The sequence below is a fragment of the Lynx rufus genome, unplaced genomic scaffold (genome assembly GCF_022079265.1).
Source record: "Lynx rufus isolate CCGP_SWC_20201006 ecotype Redwood Valley unplaced genomic scaffold, mLynRuf1.p SCAF_2, whole genome shotgun sequence".
NCBI classification, from domain to species: domain Eukaryota; kingdom Metazoa; phylum Chordata; class Mammalia; order Carnivora; family Felidae; genus Lynx; species Lynx rufus.
Genome location: NW_025814834.1, coordinates 7,378,463 through 7,398,589, shown reverse-complemented (window position 1 = coordinate 7,398,589; position 20,127 = coordinate 7,378,463). Strand labels below are relative to the sequence as shown.

General features: G+C 50.2%; 1 protein-coding gene and 1 non-coding gene across 3 annotated transcripts in view; both read left to right on the top strand.

Moving 5' to 3' along the window:
• Window positions 1–3,034, top strand: part of EIF4E2 (eukaryotic translation initiation factor 4E family member 2) — a 30,072-nt gene extending 27,038 nt beyond the window's left edge. For both annotated transcript variants that reach the window (XM_047083161.1, XM_047083160.1), the window contains one exon: window positions 424–3,034. In XM_047083161.1, coding sequence (XP_046939117.1) covers window positions 424–463 — 40 coding nt within the window. In that variant the 3' untranslated portion in view covers window positions 464–3,034. The remainder of the gene's footprint in view (window positions 1–423) is intronic.
• Window positions 3,035–5,266: 2,232 nt separating this feature from the next.
• Window positions 5,267–5,370, top strand: LOC124516744 (U6 spliceosomal RNA). Its single transcript, XR_006963150.1, has one exon. It is a non-coding gene; the product is annotated as a U6 spliceosomal RNA (small nuclear RNA).
• The last annotated feature ends 14,757 nt before the right edge of the window (window positions 5,371–20,127 follow it).

The window sequence follows — 20,127 nt, the reverse complement described above, 5'->3', positions numbered from 1 at the left end:
ACGTGGCGTACTATGGGCACACACTGTTTTGCACCTTCTCAGTTTCTCCTGGAGAGCTTTCCGTATTAGTGTGAGCTTCCTTGGCTTGTTTTTTTTTAAGCTGCACAAGTGTCCCATTGGATGAACGTGCCATAATATTCACATTTAACCAGTGCCCTTTTTATAGGTATTTGGGTTGTTTCTAATTTTTGGCTCTTGAAAACAGTTGAGTTGAAGTGTTCAAAGGGACTTGGGAGGCGGTTTGCTGTGTTGGCATTAGATTAGCAAGGAAGGGAGGTTCTGGGGTAGGTATATCAGGAGGGCCCTGGAGCAGCTGAGTTCAGGCCTCCACCCCCACTCCCATCCCCTGCCCCATGTGTGTGCTGTTGCCTATAGAAGATCTGTGTATTGAATGCTCTGTTTTCTCCCATTTTTTTCTTTCAGGGACAATTCAAGCTTTCGAAATACAAAAATCACATTGTGAAAGTACACGAGCTGGCAATAATCCTTTTCTGTATGTGTGTGTTTGTCCGAAATGGATGGGAGGTCTCCAGCCGGTCCTTCCATCTGCTCACTGAAGGGACGTCCCCGAGCCGTGTGCTCCCCTTTTGCACTCATTCCTGGAGGACAGATTCCGCTAGACACCCTCCAGCATCGCTGACTTTATAAAGCGGAAAAACAGAAAACGTGACTTTGTAATAGACAAACTTTTTTTTTAATGGGGTTCTGTGGGGGGGTGGAGTTCAGCCTTTTGTTTTGCTGTGTGCGGTCCAGATGCCTGTCGGGCGTTCTGTGTGCTCTCCTCTGCTGTACGAAGGGCATCGTGACCACGTGTACAAGCCAGAGCTGTCGACCGAGAGTTGTCAGTATTATGAATGTCTGTGCATCCAGGAAAAGCTTTCTGTTGGAGAGTCCCGGAATGGCTATAAATGCTCTCTTCTAGCTCTGCCATTAAGTTATTGGGCCATTTTGTTTATTCCTCTCCCCTTTTCCCCCAAGCCCACCATTTTCTGAAAATGTGTTAACTGATTTTATATAGTCTCCTGCCTTATGCCCTCCAGTTCTACCCTCCTGTGGGACTCTTTCTTCTTAGGCACTGCTGCACTTAGAATTTTAATCCAGTGGGCCACACTGGTTTCACCGAGGCAGCTCAGAAGGTATGCCTTGGTAAATCAAACTGGTGCAGAATCCAGTTTGATTAGGAGCTAGGTTATAATAGCGGTTCCAAGTGCAGGATTTGGAGCTGAGGGCAATGTCTGAAACCAGATGAGCAGGGCCTGTGTGTCCAGCCTGTTGCATGACCCTCATTGAGGAAGGGAAGCAAAAGCTTGGGTGTTGCCCAGTGTGAACACTTAATATGGTAAATTCTATGATCCCAAAACTGGGGCATCTGAAGAGAAGGTGACCGTGATGGGTGGCTTTCTTTGCATGGCTGTGCCTGTCTGCAGTGGTTGAGGAAACCTGCTTTCGGTCCTTGTCACCTGGTAGATAATGCTAGTAATGTGTGCTGACCCATAATGTCCAGACAGAAACCTCTGACAGGCCACTGCAAGCATGCTTTAAAAAAGACCAGTCAGGCATCAGAGAAGCCTGGTGATCTGACTCCAGAAGGACTGAAGTCAGAGAGGTCAAAAGAGCACCTAGGATTGAAATCAGTACTGAGTACGAGTCCCACAGCAGCCTGCAGGGAGCGCTGTCTTACTTGGCTCTTGTGAGCAGAGATCGCAGTACCTTAAATTAAGGCCTCTCCTAAAACCTGTCCTTGCCGGCCAGGGCCTTTGCCACCTGGTCTCAGAGAAGTCCTATGAGAGTAATAGGCGTTTCCTTATTGTATTTATATTACTCTCTTCCTACTTTCCAAGTCCTGAACCCCCTCTAATTACCACTGTCTTGGGATGCTTTTTCCCGAAAGAATGGGAGTGCAGGAGCCAAAAGGGAGGTGCTTCCATTACAGGTGAAGTTAGATCGGATAAGAAGATCTAGCCATGATTTAAACTCCAGGAGTATGAAGAATGAATTGTAGTGCCCAGATAATTGTGAAGGGCTCAGGCAAACAGAGGAGCAACATTGGCTAAAATGGGGAGCGAAGGCTGCCTCCTGAGTATTTGTCTAGACCCCAGGGAGGGCTTCACGTTCGCCTACACTCAGATTTGCCATGAGAATTCCAAAGAGAGCAGACATTTGGATTTGCCCTCCTTGGGGCATCTACCTGTTGTGTGTGTGCAAGCAGGTGCGTATGTGTGTGATGTGTTCGTGAGGGAGGGTTCTGTCAGGCTGAGTGCTTGGGTGTACTGTCCATAGTTTTGTGCTTTTTTTTTTTTTTTTTTGTCTCGTTCAGATTTTTTAATCTCTCGTGTTTTCTAGAACTGCTCATGTTTTCCCTCTTCCTTGGCATTGCAGTATTTGAAAGTTATCTTTTCCCATCGAAAGATGCTGGCCCTGTGCTGGTCAGAACAAGAGTTATTTCTCTCAGGCAGTGTCTTACCCGCAGGGCTCTCCCGGATATTCTGTCCAGCAGCTTTAAGTGGGAGGTTGAAGAGTCAGTTTAGCCAAACCACCCATTTTCCAAACTGGCTTGAGAGGTCCTTTTACTTCCTTTTGACTCCATGGGCCTCTGCTACACTGCAGTATGACACGGCAGTGGTTATGGTATCACCTACTCTGGGGACAAAGCGGGCAAAAGGTGCGCCCAGACCAACCTCACCAACATGGTAGGTTGCTGCCTGGAGATGGGGAGTCACCTTCCACTTTGCACAGGTGGGCTATTGTCCCCTGACCCCTCTGCTGGATTTTCCATTGGAAATTGGCCCCTACTCTCGAGGGCTCTTCTCATTTTATCCTTCTATTCATGTGTGTGGGTTTTTTTTTTTTTTCCTGTGACCTTGGCAGTGGCAATAATTATCCACCTAGAGAGAAGCTTGTGGTCCGCGATGCTCCAAGAATGAACTTCCAAGAATTTGCCAGTGGAGGGGCAGAGGCTGTGACAAAGTGATTTAGTGTTGCACTTTCAGAGCGATTGTCTACTGCAGTAATAAATGAAAACTATCCGCAAGAACCAGGTTGTGGACTCTTAATGAAGGGAAATGGGGGCACTGGCGGTGGTTGCTGCGAATTCTGCTCTTGCGTGCGTGGCTCTTTTAAGTCCATTCCGGCACAAAACGTGTAGGACAGTTCAGACAATGCAGTATCCTTGACATGTGTTCTAAAAATATTCTCAATTTAAAATTTTAATATCCAAATACAGTTTATTTTAATTCTCAACTTGGGGTGAGGACTATTGGAACAGAAGGAAATTCAAAGGATTAGAATTTGAGGAAATCCCCAAGTGCCCGTGTGAAAAACCATGGGAGAAAGAGACGTTGCAGAGCCTCAGTCATTGTTGATGAAGGATTTAAACAATACAGTCTTGGGACTCCGTTTCAATAGACAGAAGCTTCCTGTGTCTGTCAGTCATGGTCCAAATAGAAGACAGAACCCACGCAAGTCATGTTAACAATAGGATAGGATTTTTGACAGTGAAAGAACCAGGAAGTAGCAACTCCAGGAAGAGCTGCCTCCGGATGGGTGCTCGCCCGGTGCTGGTGTCACTGGGGCACAACAGAGCGGCTCCGGGGGGGGTCAGAGGGGTCAGAAGTGACGACTGGGTCTGGCTGTGGCTCTGGGAACGTGCTGCTGCTGCACGGGGTGATGCTGATGAGGACAGGAGGGAACAGGTCCCTTTTCTTCCTCCGGCACTGAGGCCTCCCTCAGGTGCATCCTGCTGGAGAGGCCCAATGGGATGCCAGCTGGCAGAGCAGAAATGTCAGCAGAGTTCTGTGCCCAGCATCACACAGTTAAAAATACTGGGCGTGAGGCTGAGAAGAGCTTAATAATTGGTAGAGCCTTCCCCTTTAGCCACACAGCATCTGTACACACCCCTTGACATACATTTGAGCTTTAATACGATCACAAAAGCTACTTACGGTTTCTGCCCAAGATGTAACTGATTTTAAGAAGATGGATGCACTCTCTCCCAAACTAAGGAAATGTAAAACCCAACAATCAATGTATGGATCTCTGGGCCATGTCAATTCCTCCCATCCAGTCACAGTCTTGTCTGAGGAGAATATAGGATGACAGAATGAGACCTAAGCCCTACGCGGTAGGGGCACCTGGGGGGCTCAGTCAGTTGGGTATCCATCTGTTGATTTTGGCTAAGGTCATGATCCCAGAGTCGTGGGACCAAGCCCCACATCAGGTTCTGTGCTGAATGTGGAGCCTGCATATGATTCTGTCTCCCTCCCTCTCTCTCTCTCCCTCCTCCGCCCCTCTCCCCCATTCTCTTGCTCTAAAAATTAAAAAAAAAAAAAATGGGGAAAAGTAGACTACATGGCAAAGTTAGCTTCCAACAGAAACAGCATGAGATAATGAGAAGGAGTGAAAAGGAACGTGTGTGTGTGTGTGTGTACACACAGAACAATCCAGAAAGAATATGTAGAGTGTGTTGTGAAGCTGGAGTTGATATTTATAACCGCTGTTTCCACTACCTGGTCTCTATTTCCTTTGCCCTCAGCCAGGAGGATCTCAGCTGGTCAGAATTCTTTTGGCATGGTTGATCCAAACCTTCATTCCTAAAGGGTCTGAATTAATTGCCCTGCCTTTATTTTTTTTAGTTTTTCATTCATCGTTGCTATTTCTGAGAGGGACCTACAGGATATTCTAGGTTCCAGCCACGGTCTTCCCTGCTCCTGTTGTATCGAAGCACCCAGACTTCCCTCGGTAATACTCTCCAGCCAGTAGACTAATCCCCATAGTAGCTTGTTGGTTCAGTGTCCTGATGAGCCCCAGATAGCCAGGTGAGCCTCAATATGCAACCCAATGGAGCCATCACTGGGCGCCTGGGTGGCCCAGCCTGTATGCGTCTGACTCCTGAATTGGTTCAGGTCATGATCTCACAGTTCATGAGTTCGAGCCCCGCTTCGGGCTCCGCACTGATGGCACGGAGACTGCTTGGGCTTCTGTCTCTCCTCTCTGCCCCTCCCCAGCTGTGCGCATGTGCATGCACGCACTCTCTCTCTCAAAATAAATAAATTAAAAAAAAAAAAATGGAACCATTGCTGTGTTCCCTGGTAGAAACATTCCTGCTCTGAAAACCAAAATCTCCAAGTCAGCAGAGCCCCTTTGAGTGGACCCGTGAGAGGAGCCACTCCCACTCCCATCCCTGGATTCCTGGACCCATGAATTCTGGTTGGGGGAGAGTAGTAAGGGCAAAGCATATACCGCAGCCTTTAAGGTAGAACTCTGCCCTGTGCTCGCTTTGGCAGCACCTATCCTAAAATTGGAACGATGCAGAGATGAGCACGGGCCCTGTGCGAGGCTGACACGCAAATTTGTGAAGCGTTCCAGATTTCTCTCTCTCAAAAAAAAACCTTCGGAGGGAAAAAAAGGCAGAACTCTGCCCTTTCAGGATGTCGTGTCCCCATGGCATTGTAGCTGAGTCTTCCATGGGCCATTTCACTCTTCTATTTACCCAGCTGTTTCTGCGTGGTGAGGGATGCGGTAAAAACCCGTGAGTTACGTGATCACAAATCCATTGCCTGACTTCATTTGCTGTGAAATGAGTTTTTTTAATTAAAAGTACTATGCAGGATGCCATGCTGGTAAATAGGCATTCCATCAGTCCACGGACGGCCGTGCTGGGAAATGCATTACGGGCAGGGAGAGCAAATCCACATCCAGGAGACGCATCCACTCGGTTTGCCAGAGGCCAATGGAACTAAATCCAGCCCTCTTGCTTTTCTTTGAGCTCCGTCCCCTGGCCACCTGGATGGCCTCTGCATTTGGGTATTTCTCATCTCCCTTTGTCTCTGCCCCTGGGCCCTGGGTCTGCTTTCCCTGAGCTACAGTCCTGTGTGGTGCCAGTCGAAAGTGTCCCCCGGGCCTAGTTCCACATGACCCTGACGCTGAACTGCCCTCTAAGACCATTCTGACTCAGGTTCAAATGTCCCGGACAAATAATCATCTCCACCCCCGCAACTCATAAAAGTACAGCTCTCTGACGTGTCTGCTGCAAAAGAACAGAGTCCACAGTTGGCTTCTGCAGACCTCAGAATGTTCCTCCAACACTGGCCTCCTGCCTGGGAGCCTGAGCAGTGTGGTGCACGTGGTAGAGACGAACAGGAAGCCTGAGGCGGTTCCCTCCCGGAACTCACAGTCGGCAGGGGAGAAGCCCCAGGACACAGCAAGTGGGGTGCAAAGGCAGGCGTGCAGAGTGCCGTGGGGCCACTCTGGGGGGCTGTGGCGTCCCAGGAAGGCCGGGGAAGAAGCAAGGCCTCCTGGAGGATTTGGGGCTCGAATGCAGTCGGCAGGTGCCCGGGCCGGCGGGCAGGTAACCCTCTCTCACCCGGACTCTGCAAGGTCAGACGTGGGAGCGGTGGGCTCCGTGCCGGAGGCGTTCCCGCGGTGAGGCTGCCACCGCGTGCAGTAAATGGTCCCAGTCGATGAACAGTTCGTCGCGCGAGGAGCTGGGATCACTTCGTACACACGCTTCGCTTAGTCTCCCAGCGACCCTGTGGAGAGATTGTTATGGTCCCCTGTTTACAGATGAAACAGCAACTTGCACAAAGTCATGTGTCTTGTAAGGACAGAGATGGAGGTTGACCTTGGGTCAGCTGAGCCCCGAGTTCCAAACCTCCTCATGCAGGGAGGCTGTGGCTCACCTAGTGTGCAGGCCTTCCTTGGATTGATGGCACACGGTCGGGCCCAGAGTGGACCCAGGCCCTCTGGCTACATACTGACCCCTGCTGCTGCAGGGTGGTCCCCGTGGGGGAGAGGCCCACCCAGCCGGCCACAGAGAATCAAGAGAAAGCAAGCAGGGTAGCTTCCCCTGAGGCCCCAGTAAGGGGCAAGAGGGCATAGTCGTGTGCTGGCGGGGTGACGTTTATATCCTTCCCCTAATCCCCCGCCATCCTTCCAACCCCAGACCACACCATGCGGGTTCCACAACCATGAATATCTGCCCAGATTATTCTGTCTACAGTAGCCCATCACCTCGTCAGAGCCTCTGCACTGGCTTTGCAGGAAGCGAATTCCCACCCCGAGAGCAAAGCGTCCAAGTCTCTACACATCGCCCCAGCCGGCAAACCCAGACAATGAGGTTTGTACCCAGGGACTGACCTGATCGCTACTTTGACCTCCATCCGGGCAGGCAGGGGCTCAGAGCACCCCTCCACCGACCACACTCTCAACCAGCAACCCGAACGGACAGAGAAACCTGAATCAAGGAGGTCCAGACCACGAGCCCAAGAAGGCAGGTGGACCAACCAGATGTTCCGCAGCCGGCAGATCTTCCTGCTGTCCCCGGCTGGAGGATGGCTAATGTTGACGCCCCAAGAGCCAGAGGCCCGTCTCAGCCTTGGCCTCGTTCTGCCCTCTCCAGACCACTCTTGCTCCCCTTCAGGAAGGTTCCTGGAAGGTGGCGGGAGTCCTACAGAGGCTGAGCACATGCTGGTCCCCCACCCCCATGATCTGTTTTCTCAGTTCTCTTCTCCCTCCTTGAAGTGTCCGCCGTGCCCAGCTCCTGCCCCCCCCCCCGCCCCCGGGGCTGTGGTCCTGGCCCCCCCATTGCTGTCACTAATTCAGCTGCGTGTATGCCTTACTCTTCCCCCACCCGACCCCATGCACGCCTTCTGTCTCTTGATGGTTCCCACTTGGCCCTTTTGACCTCCAAGCCCCTTCATTTCAAAAGCTAGGGGGCTGGCCCCTCCCGTGTGACAGAATGGCCAGAGGTCCCTGCCCTCCCCTAGCATGGTGCTTCTTGGGAGACTTTCAACAGGCAGCCAAGGTTGGGACCACAGTCTCGGAGGGGCCTCCTGCCCTCCTTCCCACCAGCCGACGTCTCCCTAGCACCCCCAGTGTCTTCCCCTCATGTAATCAGTGTGTTCCCACCGCCCCCCCCCCCCAGCCTCCACAGTCCCACCCCAAATAGTGGCTCACTCTGATGTGGAGGACAAGGTAAAAGAAATGTAGAAGAAAAGAAAGAAAGAAATACCCTTTGCAGCCCGCTGACAAGTGCTTGAGACAGAGTGACCTTCCTCCGGGAACACAGCTGCCTCAAGTTAATACTTTGCTAGAGGCAAAAGGCAACCTTAGCCCGCTATTGGCCCGACCTCCAGGATCCTCTAAGGCTTCTTTAATACATAAAAAAAATACATAAACTTTTCTATAATAACTTCATATAATATATAAAAGCTTCCTTTATCTCTACCCCTGCCCTAAGATACATGCTAGCCCTCCAAACAGATGGCCCACTGATACACATCTGCAGGGTCTCACGACTGAGGTTTTACTAGACAGGAGTAAATAACCGTATCCTAACAGAAGCCCCTCGAGGTCCTGGAAACCTTGCCTCCAAATTCCTTAGAGACTTAATGCTCCCTAAACCCGCCCTCACTTGAAAGTATACAGTCAGTCACGCCCCCAGTGCAGCTGTAGCCACAGGTCCTGTCCCCGTGCTTTAATTAATCCACCTTTTTGCACCAAAGATGCCTCAAGAATTCTTTCTTGACCATTCACTCTCGAACCCCAACATTTCACATCAACTCGACTGAGCCCAACACTGCTGACTGAAGGGCTGCCCGTATTTCTTCAGTTAGCGCCCTCCTAGGTCATATTTTGGCCAGACTGAGTTCCTAGGGTGCCCCAGATACACCCTTGTTCTTCCTGCCTGCTGTTGGAAACCCCCCCCCACCCTTTGCCCACCTCTATCACCCTTCCAATATTGCTTCCTCCAGGGAGCCCTCCTGGTCCCCTCCCGCCTGAATTACAGAATCCTTGCATTCCTAGAGTGCTGGGCACATGCCAGTGCCCTTGTCTGTTCCTCCTGCTGGGGGTGGGTTCTGTGATAGCAGGGGCCACTCCCTTGTCTCAGGGGCTGAGTTGGAGCGGACACCCACAGATACTGGCTGCCCAAAGAACCTTTGCCAAAAGCAGATGAACAAAATGCCTTAGTCATGGTGGTATTCTGCACAGCACTGCTTCTGCCCAAAGAACTCATTTTACAGCAAATGAAGTGCAGCTACGGGGATTGTGCGAGAGGGCTTCCCTGGTCTTGTGGATGGGCCACCACCCTGAAGCGGGGCGTGAGGCTGTTGATTTCTGTGTTTGAGTTTTGTACACTGGGGATTCATGAATTCTTGCTGCTTGTAGTAGTTGTTCGGATGATTCGCTTGGATTTCCCAGGGATGCGGATAATCTTATCTTCTAATAGTGAAAGGGTTCCTTTCTCCTTTCAGATTTGTGTATCTCTCTCCTCTCTTCCCAGACTGCATTGATTAGCACCTACAGTACATTCTTTTTCTTTTTTGAAGAATTTTGTTTATTTTTATTATTTTTTAATATTTTATTTTTAACTATTTATTTTGCAAGAGAGCATGCACGCACGTGCAAGCAAGCCAGGGACAGGCAGAGAGAGACACAGAGAGAGAGAGAGAGAGAGAGAGAGAGAATCCCAAGCAGCCTCCATGCCCAGCATGAAGCTCAACACAGGGCTCGATCCCACAACTATGAGATCACGACCTGAGCTGAAATCAAGAGTCGGGCGCTTAACCGACTGAGCCAACCAGGCGCCCCTCCAGTACATTCTTAAATCATATTGCTACTAGTGGGCTTTTGCTCTTGCTCCTGATTTGGCGGGAATGCATCTAACAGTCTCCATTAAATACCATTCTGAGTTTGGAGCTAAGATATATTCAATCCTGTTAAAGAAGAGAACAAAAAGTGTAAACGTTGCAGGGCAGAATGCACGGATTGTGAGAAATAGGCCCACGGACCCAATCAAAGGGGGATTTGGACACTCGGAACACAGTGAAGACAGGCTTTACTCAACATTCTTGCAAGAGAGGGTGTCTGATGGACAGGCACACTCAGGGAAATTACAGCAGGCAATGTATCTCCTAGCATGCAAGTCCCTCCCCTGATCCCTCATTGGATGAGCATTACAGTGGCAAGCCCCTCCCTTGATTCCTCATTGGCTGAGTACTACAGAGCTTACAGCCTTACCCAGAAGTAGCCTATGCCCAGGTAAAGTCAAAAATACATTCCTTGAGGTGATGCACAAACTTCAGTTCTTTGGCACATACTCAGGCAAAGCCCTCGAAAAACAAGCCCACTAAATGAAGAGGGGGGAAGAAGAACCAGGAAGTGAAGTGTCTAAGGGTTTGGGACTCCACTGAGGTGGGGGAGGGGGGCTCATACATATTTCCAATATGTAAACCTACTGTTAACTAGACAGCACAACTTTCATTTGGTATTTCTGAAAATAAATCATCTCACTTGCTTCTCACATGGATGTACAATTCTTTTAGCCAGTTCCCTTTATATAATGCACATTTGGTTTATTTCTAATCTTTTGCTAATCGGAAGAAACCTGCAATAACTAACTTGCGTATATCTCTATCATTTTTGCACATGTACAGTCTCTGCAGGATAAATCCCCAGGAGCGGAACTGCTAGGCAGGGTCAGAGTAGAAGGACTTGATAATCAAGGCCAAATTTCTCACCAGCTTACACGCTCACCAGTGATGTGCCTGTTTCCTCACAGCCGCACCATGATATTGTGATTTATAAGAAATATATATATATATTTGGTCATTCAGACAACCAAAACATATTTTGCATATATGTTTGGGTTTCGCTCTAGGCTCATAGCTCCCAAAACCTTTGGAATTTGCTGAGCGGTAAGAGTGATGGGAGCATCTTTTGGTCTGACCCTCAGTCTTTGTCCTCAGTTCCTGAAATCTATTCACAGCCACAAAGGTGAATGGGTGTCTTGTTATTCACAAACCCTTTTCTGGGGTATGTTAATGAGCGGCTTTAGGAAAGCACCTAAATCTGAGGGCTGGTTGCCTGGGAAACCAGTGTGACTAGATGGCTTCCAGGGAGGGAAAGAGGCTGGGGGCTGATCACCAAAGGCCAAGAATTTGATCAATCGCACCTCTGTAGGAGGCCACCATAAACCCCAAAAAGGTGGGGCTTTGGAAAGTTTCCAAGCTGGGGATGCTTCCTGGGGAGCCAGGAATGTCGGTCCCAGACTCCTCAGGGACAGAAGCTCCTTTGGCACAGAATTTGCCCTATGTATCTCGTTATCTGGCTGTTGATTCATATCCTTCAATTCCTCGATAATCTGGGGAGTTAACAGGTTTTCTGAGTTCTGTGAGCCATTCTAGCAAATGAATCGAACTCAAGGAAGGGTTAGTAGGGACCTCTGATTAAAAGCCAGTCGGTCAGAAGCATAGGTAGCAACCCGGGCTTGTGATTGGTGTCCGAAGAGGAGGGCAGTCTTCTAGGACTGAACCCTGCACCTGTGGGTGCACAGTGTCAGAACTGAGTGGAATTGTAGGACACCCAGCTGGTGTCTGAGCGTTGCTTGCTGGCTTGGGGAGCTCCCGGCCCCCCCCACACACACACACACTGGAATTAGGAGCAAAACACAAATACCTATCAAATGTGTATCCTATAAAACTTTTTGATTTATGCTAATTTTGATAAGTCAAAAAATAGCTCCATGTCATTCTTATGAGTGAGACTGAGTTTCTTTCATATATTTAAGAACGATTTGTTTTTGCTTTTCTAATCATAAATATATGATTAATGGTCAATAGACCGTTTTTCTATTAAATTGATGGATCGTCTTTTTCTTATTGACTTCTAGTAGTTCTTGGTGTATTAAGGAGACCATCCCTTTGTGATATGAGCTTGACCCATGCAAGGAGTCCAGGGAGGCTCACCTGATGTGATGAGATGAAGCCGCCATTCTGTTGGTGGCCAAGGATGGGCAAGAGAATCCAGGATGGGTTGTATCTTCTTAACAAGAAAATCTGTTTATGCAGGTAAGCTTGGCCCTAAAGTGGCTGCCGGCATAACTTACTGTGGAATCTAGGGTATAAGAAGACAAGGTGCCATGAGGGCAGTGCGAGCATTTCTGCCCCCATCCTCTCAGTGGGAGGAGCTACAATGTGTCTTGCTTGTGGTAGCTGCTGATAGGTATTGCTCCGCTGTCTCCTGTACCTCTGGACAGTGTGAGCAAGGGTTCTGGCCATGATTTGTCGACACACTTAGTTCCTTTCTCTGTCCAGTAATCACTGTCTCCTATGGACAGCCCTCCGCTCTGGTCTGTCGGGTTGTTGAGTGCTTTCATCTGCTGCCCCCCCCCCCCAAAAAAAAATCACAGACCAGCAGAGGAATAAGTATTCTTTTCTAGATTGTCTGGTTGTGCCCAAGACGTTTTCACATCCAGAGTCTTGCTGCTATCTTTTTCTTAATGTGTATTTTTGGGAGAGAGAGAGCAATAGTGTGCACGTGAGCAGGGGGGAGGGGCAGAGAGAGGGAGAGAATCCGACGCAGGCTCCAGGCTCCGAGCTATCAGCACAGAGCCCGATGTGGGGCTCGGACCCATGAACTACGAGATCATGACCTGAGCTGAAGTCGGACGCTCAACCGACTGAGCCACCCAGACGCCTGATGCTCCCATCTATTCAAGTTGGCCAGTTTTCTTTTTATGACTTCTGGAGTTTGAATCCTACTTGAAAAGGCTTCTCCAGATGTACTGACAGAGAAAGGCAAAGGTTTGGAAGAACCACAGGTCCGCGGTGGAGAGATGGGAACCAATCGTACCGCCACAGAAGGGATTTCAAGGAGGGCCTGGCTTGCCCCAAACCAGGAAGGAGCAAGTGCAGGCAGGGGCTCCAGGTTCAGGAACTGCCCAAGCTGGTGAGGTTGCAACTGGAGCGCACAGACCAGAGAAGGGTGCTGGCAACCGGTACCTAACGCGATTGGCCGACAGGCCACAGGAGGCAGGAAGAAGGTGACTCACGGCAGAGCAACAGGGTGGGCAGACAGAGTAGGAGATTCAGAAAAAGACTGGAAGGAAAGGGCCACCTGTATGTGATCAGCAAGACAGCGGCTCCAGGGGATGGCAGAGACCGGAGGGTGGGCAGGGAGAGGCGGCTGACGGAGGGGAGGCCGAGGACCCACGAGGGGAGATGTGTGGGGGCAGAGATGTCTTCCCTGGTGAGGACACAGGATGAAGCGCAAAGGGAGATCACAGCCACGGTAAAGCTCGCCTGCTGGCCGACACCATCGCTTAACTGGACACACCTCGTCCCTGAACGTGCGCCCTGCTCACCGGTATCTGAGCCCAGGCACCCGAGATTCTAACAAATCACTGTCCTAGCTTAAGTCCCTGTTACTTTCCTTGATACGGAAGGCGGCGGGGGGGGGGGGGGTGGGCAATGAATTAAACAAGACAGGGAGCCCCCGTGGCTCTTCTGAGCCTGGCCCCCTGATTTCACAGCCTTTGTCTGAGGCCTCAACTAGCGCAGAGCAAGCAGTCCCCTGAGCAGTGGTCACCTTAGATCCCGCACAGCCTCAGGGCGGATCTAGGCGCCAGCCTGGGCTCAGAAGTGTCACTTCAGCAGCGTGTCAGCTCACCTGGACTCCCGTGTGTGGTAGCAAAGCATCTGCCAGGTCAAGGGCACCTGCAGATGAAAGCCGGCGTCTCCAAGAACTTCAGCTTATGGAAGCCTTCCTGCAACGTGCAGCATTTCTTACTGCCGTCAAAGAGCCCGGTAAAATGCTAGGAGCTGCTGGAGTGAACCCTACAGTGCCGGGTTAGAGGAGGAGATATCAGCCTGAGAGTATGTTTATTTAGCTGCACACACATATGTACACAGAGAGAGAGAGACCGCAATAGATACAGGCGTGTGTAAACAGCATCGGCGGGTCTTGCTGATATCATGGGCCCTGACAGGATGTGACGAGGACACTTCACCTCTGAGGTCCTCTTCCCCAAATCCACAACCTGTCTGTTTCCTCATGAGAAAAGATCAGAAAAGCCCACAATGAGGGATAGTCTACAAAATTCCAAAACACCTGACCTATTTAGTAATATTCAACGCTATTCAAAAGTGTCAATGTCATGAAAGACCAGAAAAGACCTGGAAACTGTGACAGATTAGGAGAAACCAAGGAGACATGACGACTAGATGTAACATGGGATCCTGGACCAGAAAAAGGACGCCAGTGGAAAACCTGGGGAAATCTGGATAAAGTCTGACGTTTAGCTAATGGCAGTGTACCAATGCTAATTTCTTGGTTCTAATCAATGTACCGTGGTTATGGAAGATAGTAATATTAGGAGAAGCTGGGTGAAGGGTGTATAGGAATTTTGTGAACTATCTTTGCAACTGTTGTGTAAATCTATACAATTATTTCAAAATAGGGGCGGCTGGGTGGCTCAGTCAGTTGAGCGTCCAACTCTTGATTTCGATCCCAGGATCATGGGATTGAGCCCCCCGTTGGGTTCCATGCAGAGTGTAGAGCCTGCTTAAGATTCTCTCTCCCTCTCTCTCTCTCTCTCTCCCCCCGCCCCATGCCCATCTCCCTAATTCACGCTCTCTCAAATTAAAACAATAAACAATTAAAAAAAAAAAATAAAACTATTTCAAAATAAAAACTCCAAGGAGCGCCTGGGTGGCTCAGTCGGTTAAGTACCTGACTTTGGCTCAGGTCATGATCTCACGGTCCGTGAGTTCGAGCCCCGCGTCGGGCTCTGTGCTGACAGCTCAGAGCCTGGAGCCTGCTTCCGATTCTGTGTCTCCCTCTCTCTCTGCTTCTCCCCAGCTTGTGCTCTCTCTCTCTCTCTCTCTCTCTCTCTCTCTCTCTCTCAATAATAAATAAATAAACTTAAGAAAATTATTTTTAAAAAGTCCAAAATCTTGCGTGGGGGATGATTCTTGATTTAAATGCCTCCATCTTGCTCCAAGGTGGGGCCTGGGACCCTGCTTCTCCAGAGCAAGTTCCTGAGGCTCCATCGGTGCCAGTAGCAGGGCGTTGGCAAACAGGCCTCTTACTCTACCCACCAGGCTCCCCTACCCCGATCCTTGTCCTAAGTCAGCACACAGCTTGCAAGCGCTTTTGGTTCCCAGCTCTGACTGGGCAAGTTTAGCCCGACAAGAAATGAACGTGAGCCCCGCTTGGTACGTGGGAAACATTTTGTGACCTCAGGTCAAAAGAGACCACGCTAGGGGCACCTGGGTGGCTCGGAAGGTTAAGCGTCTGACTTCGGCTCAGGTCATGATCTCACAGTTCGTGAGTTTGGGCCCCACATCGGGCTCTGTGCTGTCAGTGCAGGGCCTGCTTTGAATCCTCTGTCTCTCTCTCTCTCTCTCTCTCTCTCTGCCTGTCCTCCACTCACGCTCTCTCTCCCTCTCTCTCTCAAAAATAAATAAACATTAAAAAAAAAAAAGAATGAGGGGCACCTGGGTGGCTCAGTTGGTTGAGCGCCCAGCTCTTTGTTTTGACTCAGGTCATAATCTCATGGTTTTGTGGGTTCAAGCCCAGGTGTGGTTTGCGCTGGCATAGAGGAGCCTCCCTGGGATTCTCTCTCCTTCTCTGTCCCTTTTCCACTCGCACTGTCTCTGACTCTCTCAATAATAATAATAATAATAATAATAATTTTTTTTTAAATGATCCAAGCGACTTAAAAAAAAAAAAAAGACCATGTTTATGAGGCCAAATAGGACCCACCCCCGCCCTGGCCACAGCAGGAGGAAAAGTGTTTAGGACCTCAAGTGGCAGGTGGTAAAAAACAGAAGCCCCAACGAGGAGACACGGCTCCCGAAGGACCAGCAGAAAGGCGACAGGTGGGCAGCCCCAAGACTAGGAAGCATAACCCACTTTGCCCATCAAGGAGCCCCTCCTGATCCCCCACTCTGGGTGGGCTCTGGGTGGTCTGCACACGTCAGAGCGCTGGAGTCTAAATGAAGGAGGCACTGCCACCTGCTGTGGGTCACTGATGGGCCAGTGGTCAGACTGTCCCCTCCCGGGTTAAGGCATGCTAAGGTGGTCACAGATCCACCGAATCACGGCCAACAGGCAGGAAAGGGGCACCGTACCAACACTAAGCTGGGTCTCTAGAACAACTATTGGCAAGATGTAAATCCAAAATGAGCCGAGGCTTGCAAAACTCACCACAGGCCATACAAAAGACCGTCGGATTGATGATCAGAGCATAAAAGGAACCGGGGGCAAATGGTGTGAGATTAACAGGGGAAGAACAAACTGCCTTCTCTGTTGGAAAACGGGTCAACCCAAGGGTAGACCAGATGGCTGTAATAGAATCTGGGAGTCAGAACTGAGGACGACGGGCTGACTTCTGCTGCCTTCTGGAGCTGCCCTGGCACCGGTGGCAACGGGCAGCCTGCCGGTTTGGCCCCGAAGGTGCTAAATGTCCAGGCTCTGAGCCCCGGGCCAACTGGGAAATGCTCACGGCTTATTTATAAAATGATGGCTCAGTGGTAAGTTTTTCCAGACTGCAGCTGCCAGGAAGGGGTAGACAGGGGTGCTCTGAGACCCACCGTGAGCTACACAGGAAATTCCTCAAGACACAAGTCAACATGACGTAAGATATCAACTGGTCCCGCACCTGTCGTGCCTCTGCCTTCTCTCCCAAGACCCAGAGGCCCAGGGCTCACTAAGTACCTCCTGGTCTTGCCCTTCCTTCCACCGCCCTTCTCCCCTCCAGGCAACTCGGCGCCCCTCCCCTGCGCTCAAGCCTCCCTTCTCACCGGACAACAGCACCATTATCAGATGCCTCTCTGCACACACTTTTTCCTGCTTCGTCTCTACCAAATACACTTCATCCCTCTTTCTAAATGATTTCTTATTTTTAAAAAAATGCTCATTTGGGGGCACCTGGGTGGCTCAGTCGGCTAGGCGTCCGCCTTTGGCTCAGGTCATGATCTCACGGTTCATGGGTTTGAGCCCCACATCAGGCTCTCTGCTGTCCTCGCGGAGCCCGCTTTCGCTCCTCTGTCCCTGTCTCTCTTCTCTCTCTGCCCCTCCCCTGCTCACTCACTCTCTCTCAAAAATAAATACATTTTAAAAATAAGTAAAATTTAAAATGTTCATTTGATAAACTGTGGGGCATCCATACAATTGGTTGTTATTCAGTGATAAAAGGAAATAAGCTATTGGGGCGCCTGGGTGGCTCAGTCGGTTGGGCGTCCTACTTTGGCTCCGGTCATGATCTCGCAGTCTGTGGGTTCGAGCCCCACATCTGCTCTGTGCTGATAGCTCAGAGCCTGAAGCCTGCTTTGGACTCCGTGTCTCTTTCTCTCTCTGTCCCTCCCCTGCTCATACTCTTTCTCTCTCTCAAAAATAAATAAACATTAAAAAAAAAAAAGCTTCTATCGGGAGTGGTTTGACTTTCATTAAATGCTTTTTCATAGATATCAAATGATCTTTTCTTTTCCTTTGCTATATTAATGGGACAAAACTCATGAATAGGTTATCGAATGTTTAAAAAATATTTATTTATTGGGGTGCCTGGGTGGCTTAGTCGGTTAAGCGTCTGACTTTGGCTCAGGTCATGATCTCTCAGTTCGTGGGTTTGAGCCCCATGTCAGGCTCTGTGCTGACAGCTCAGAGCCTGGACCCCTGAAGCCTGCTTCGGATTCTGTGTCTCCCTCTCTCTCTCTGTCCCTCCCCTGCTCATGCTCTCTCTCTCAAAAATGAATAAATATTTTTTTTAAGTTTGTTTGTTTATTTGTTTATTTATTGGGGGCGGGGGGAGGGCAGAGAGAGCAAGAGAGACAGAGAATCCCAAGCAGGCTCCGCACTGTCTGTGCAAACCCCAACAGGGGGCTCGAACTCATGAACCATGAGATCATGACCTGAGCCAAGATCAAGAGCCAGACACTTAACTGACTCAGCCACCCAGGGGCCACAGGTTATCGAATCTTGAACCATGTCTGCATTCCCAGAACAAAGCTACTCGGTTGTGAAGGTTCCTTACTGAGGTCAAATGCAGGATTTGATTTGGTAACATCTGCACGCAGTTAGCACCCCCGGCCAGACTGCTCCGAGGGTTCCCCCTCCTCTTCGCCATTTATTTATCTTCTTCTGCACTGCTTTGTCTCTTCCCAGCTAAAAAACGACTTCCCACGCCCCCACCCTTTGTCTCTCTCTCCTTCCCTTCCCAGCCTCTGAAATGAATGGTCTAGGCCAGCAGGCACCACTACCTCACCCCCTCTCTCCCGAAGCCCAGAAGCCACTTCCCGTCCTCCGCATTCTCCCTGGCCTCAGGCGACCTCATCTCACTCGGCTTTCTGGGTGGGCTTCTCCGCCCCAGGGTTCCCTGCCCCCACTTCTCCGTTCCTCCCAGGACCACAAGTCAAATCCTCCCCTTCTGCGCCTCTTTCTCTGGGCTCTTCCCACCATCAACAGGATCTCGGATTAACGTCCAGGCTCTTGCTTCCTCTCCCCACCTGCCCGCTTGACGTGAGATGTCACTGTCACCCCATATTCTGCAGGTCTGAAAGAACCCGTCACCCCATGTGGCCTGGACTTGGGAACAGTGGCACCCCTCTGTCGCTCCTGCAAGTCCTCTTAATTTTCTTGGGCACGCTTCTCATAGCTGCCCTTTCCCCTTGGTGCCTGGAAAGCTCTCTTACTAGCACTGATGTCACTATGTAGTTGAGCCTTTGATACATATTCTCATTCTGTCCCTCCAAGCCCGGAGAGCCTGGGAACAGTGATCCCATTTTACAGATAAGGAAGCTGAGGCTTTAGGAAAGGAAGCAATTTACCAGATCAGGTATCCAGTAATTTCGGAGCCTAAGAAGAGGTGGGGACGCCTTAGGCACCCCTTCCTCAGCGGACCCTTCCCTCCAGGGTCTGTCCCAGGTCCCTGGATGTCTCACTGTCTGGTTTGTCTCCTGCTCCATTTTCTTCCTCAGCTGGTGATGAAGTCAGACACCCAAACACTAACCCACAGCCCCGATCTTGGAGGGATGTTAGGGAATTAAGGACCAAGTGGTCAATGATGGTACCTGGCTAGTTTAGTCAGTAGAGCATGTGACTCAGTCTCAGGGTTGTGAGTTAGATCCACATGTTGGGTGTGGAGCCTATGAATAGAATAGAATAGAATAGAATAGAATAGAATAGAATAGAATAGAATGGAATGGAATAGACTAATAAATCTTAAAAATAGAAAAGGACCAAGCTGTCAAAATCCTGTGGCCCCCAAAGTCTCAGCCCCCCTTTACCATAGAAAGGTGGCTTTTGGGGAGGTGGGATTTCTTGTTGTGACTCCCCATTATCTAGAAAAATAACTTCAACATGGAAGTTTAATACCTGGGGGCAAGCGGTACAGGACAGGTGGAGTGGACACAGGCTTTGGGGTCAGGAGCGTGCTAGCTATGTGGCCTCACGCAGCTCTGACCTCAGGTTCTCATCTGGGAAGGTAGTGATTCTCTACCACCTGAAGCTCCGTTAAGATCAAGTAAAGTCCCGAAGAAGCCGGGGCAGTGCAGGGGACGTAGTGGGGATCAATGAGCCGCAGCGATTACTAATAAATGTTGGAGCTAAATGGGGACCATGGTTCCCGTGCCCCAGGAGAGCGGAATGTAAGGGGCACGGCAGCGCCATCTGGCGGTCACTCCCCTTTGCTGCATTTCGGCCCTCTTCAGGGAAACCTACAGAACAAGTCAAGGCCACGGATACCCCAGGACCCTGTATCCAGCGGGGCTGGCCTCTGGGGCCACTGAGAGAGGACAGACAGGGCTTGAGCTATATGGGTGTCACCTGGAGTGTCCAGGTCCTGTCTCTTCCCACCTTCCCACTAGACGTGAGATTTTAATGTCACCCCAGATCAAACAGGTCTGAAAGGGAGCGCATCCTCCCCATTCCCCCTTCCAGAAGTCTCCTTCATCTTCCACGACTTTTCAACAGAGGAGAAATTGACTAACTCCGCAATAACTTCTTCCGCTTTTAAATGATTCTTCAAGTACGGGCGCCTGGATGGCTCAGTCAGTTAAGTGTCCATCATCCGCTCACGTCGTGAACTCATAGTTCATGGGTTCAAGACCACATAGGCTCTCTGCTGTGAGCACAGAGCCACTTCAGATCCCCTGTCCCCCTCTCTCTCTGCCCCTCCCCTGCTCGTTCTCTCTCTAAATAAATAAATAAAACATTTTTTTTATCTTAAAAAAAAAAAAGAGGCGCACCTGGGTGGCTCAGTTGGTTAAGCTTCTGACTCTTGGTTTCAGCTCAGGTCATGATCTCACGGTTCAGGGGCTCAAGCCCCACATCAGGCTCTGGCAGTACAGA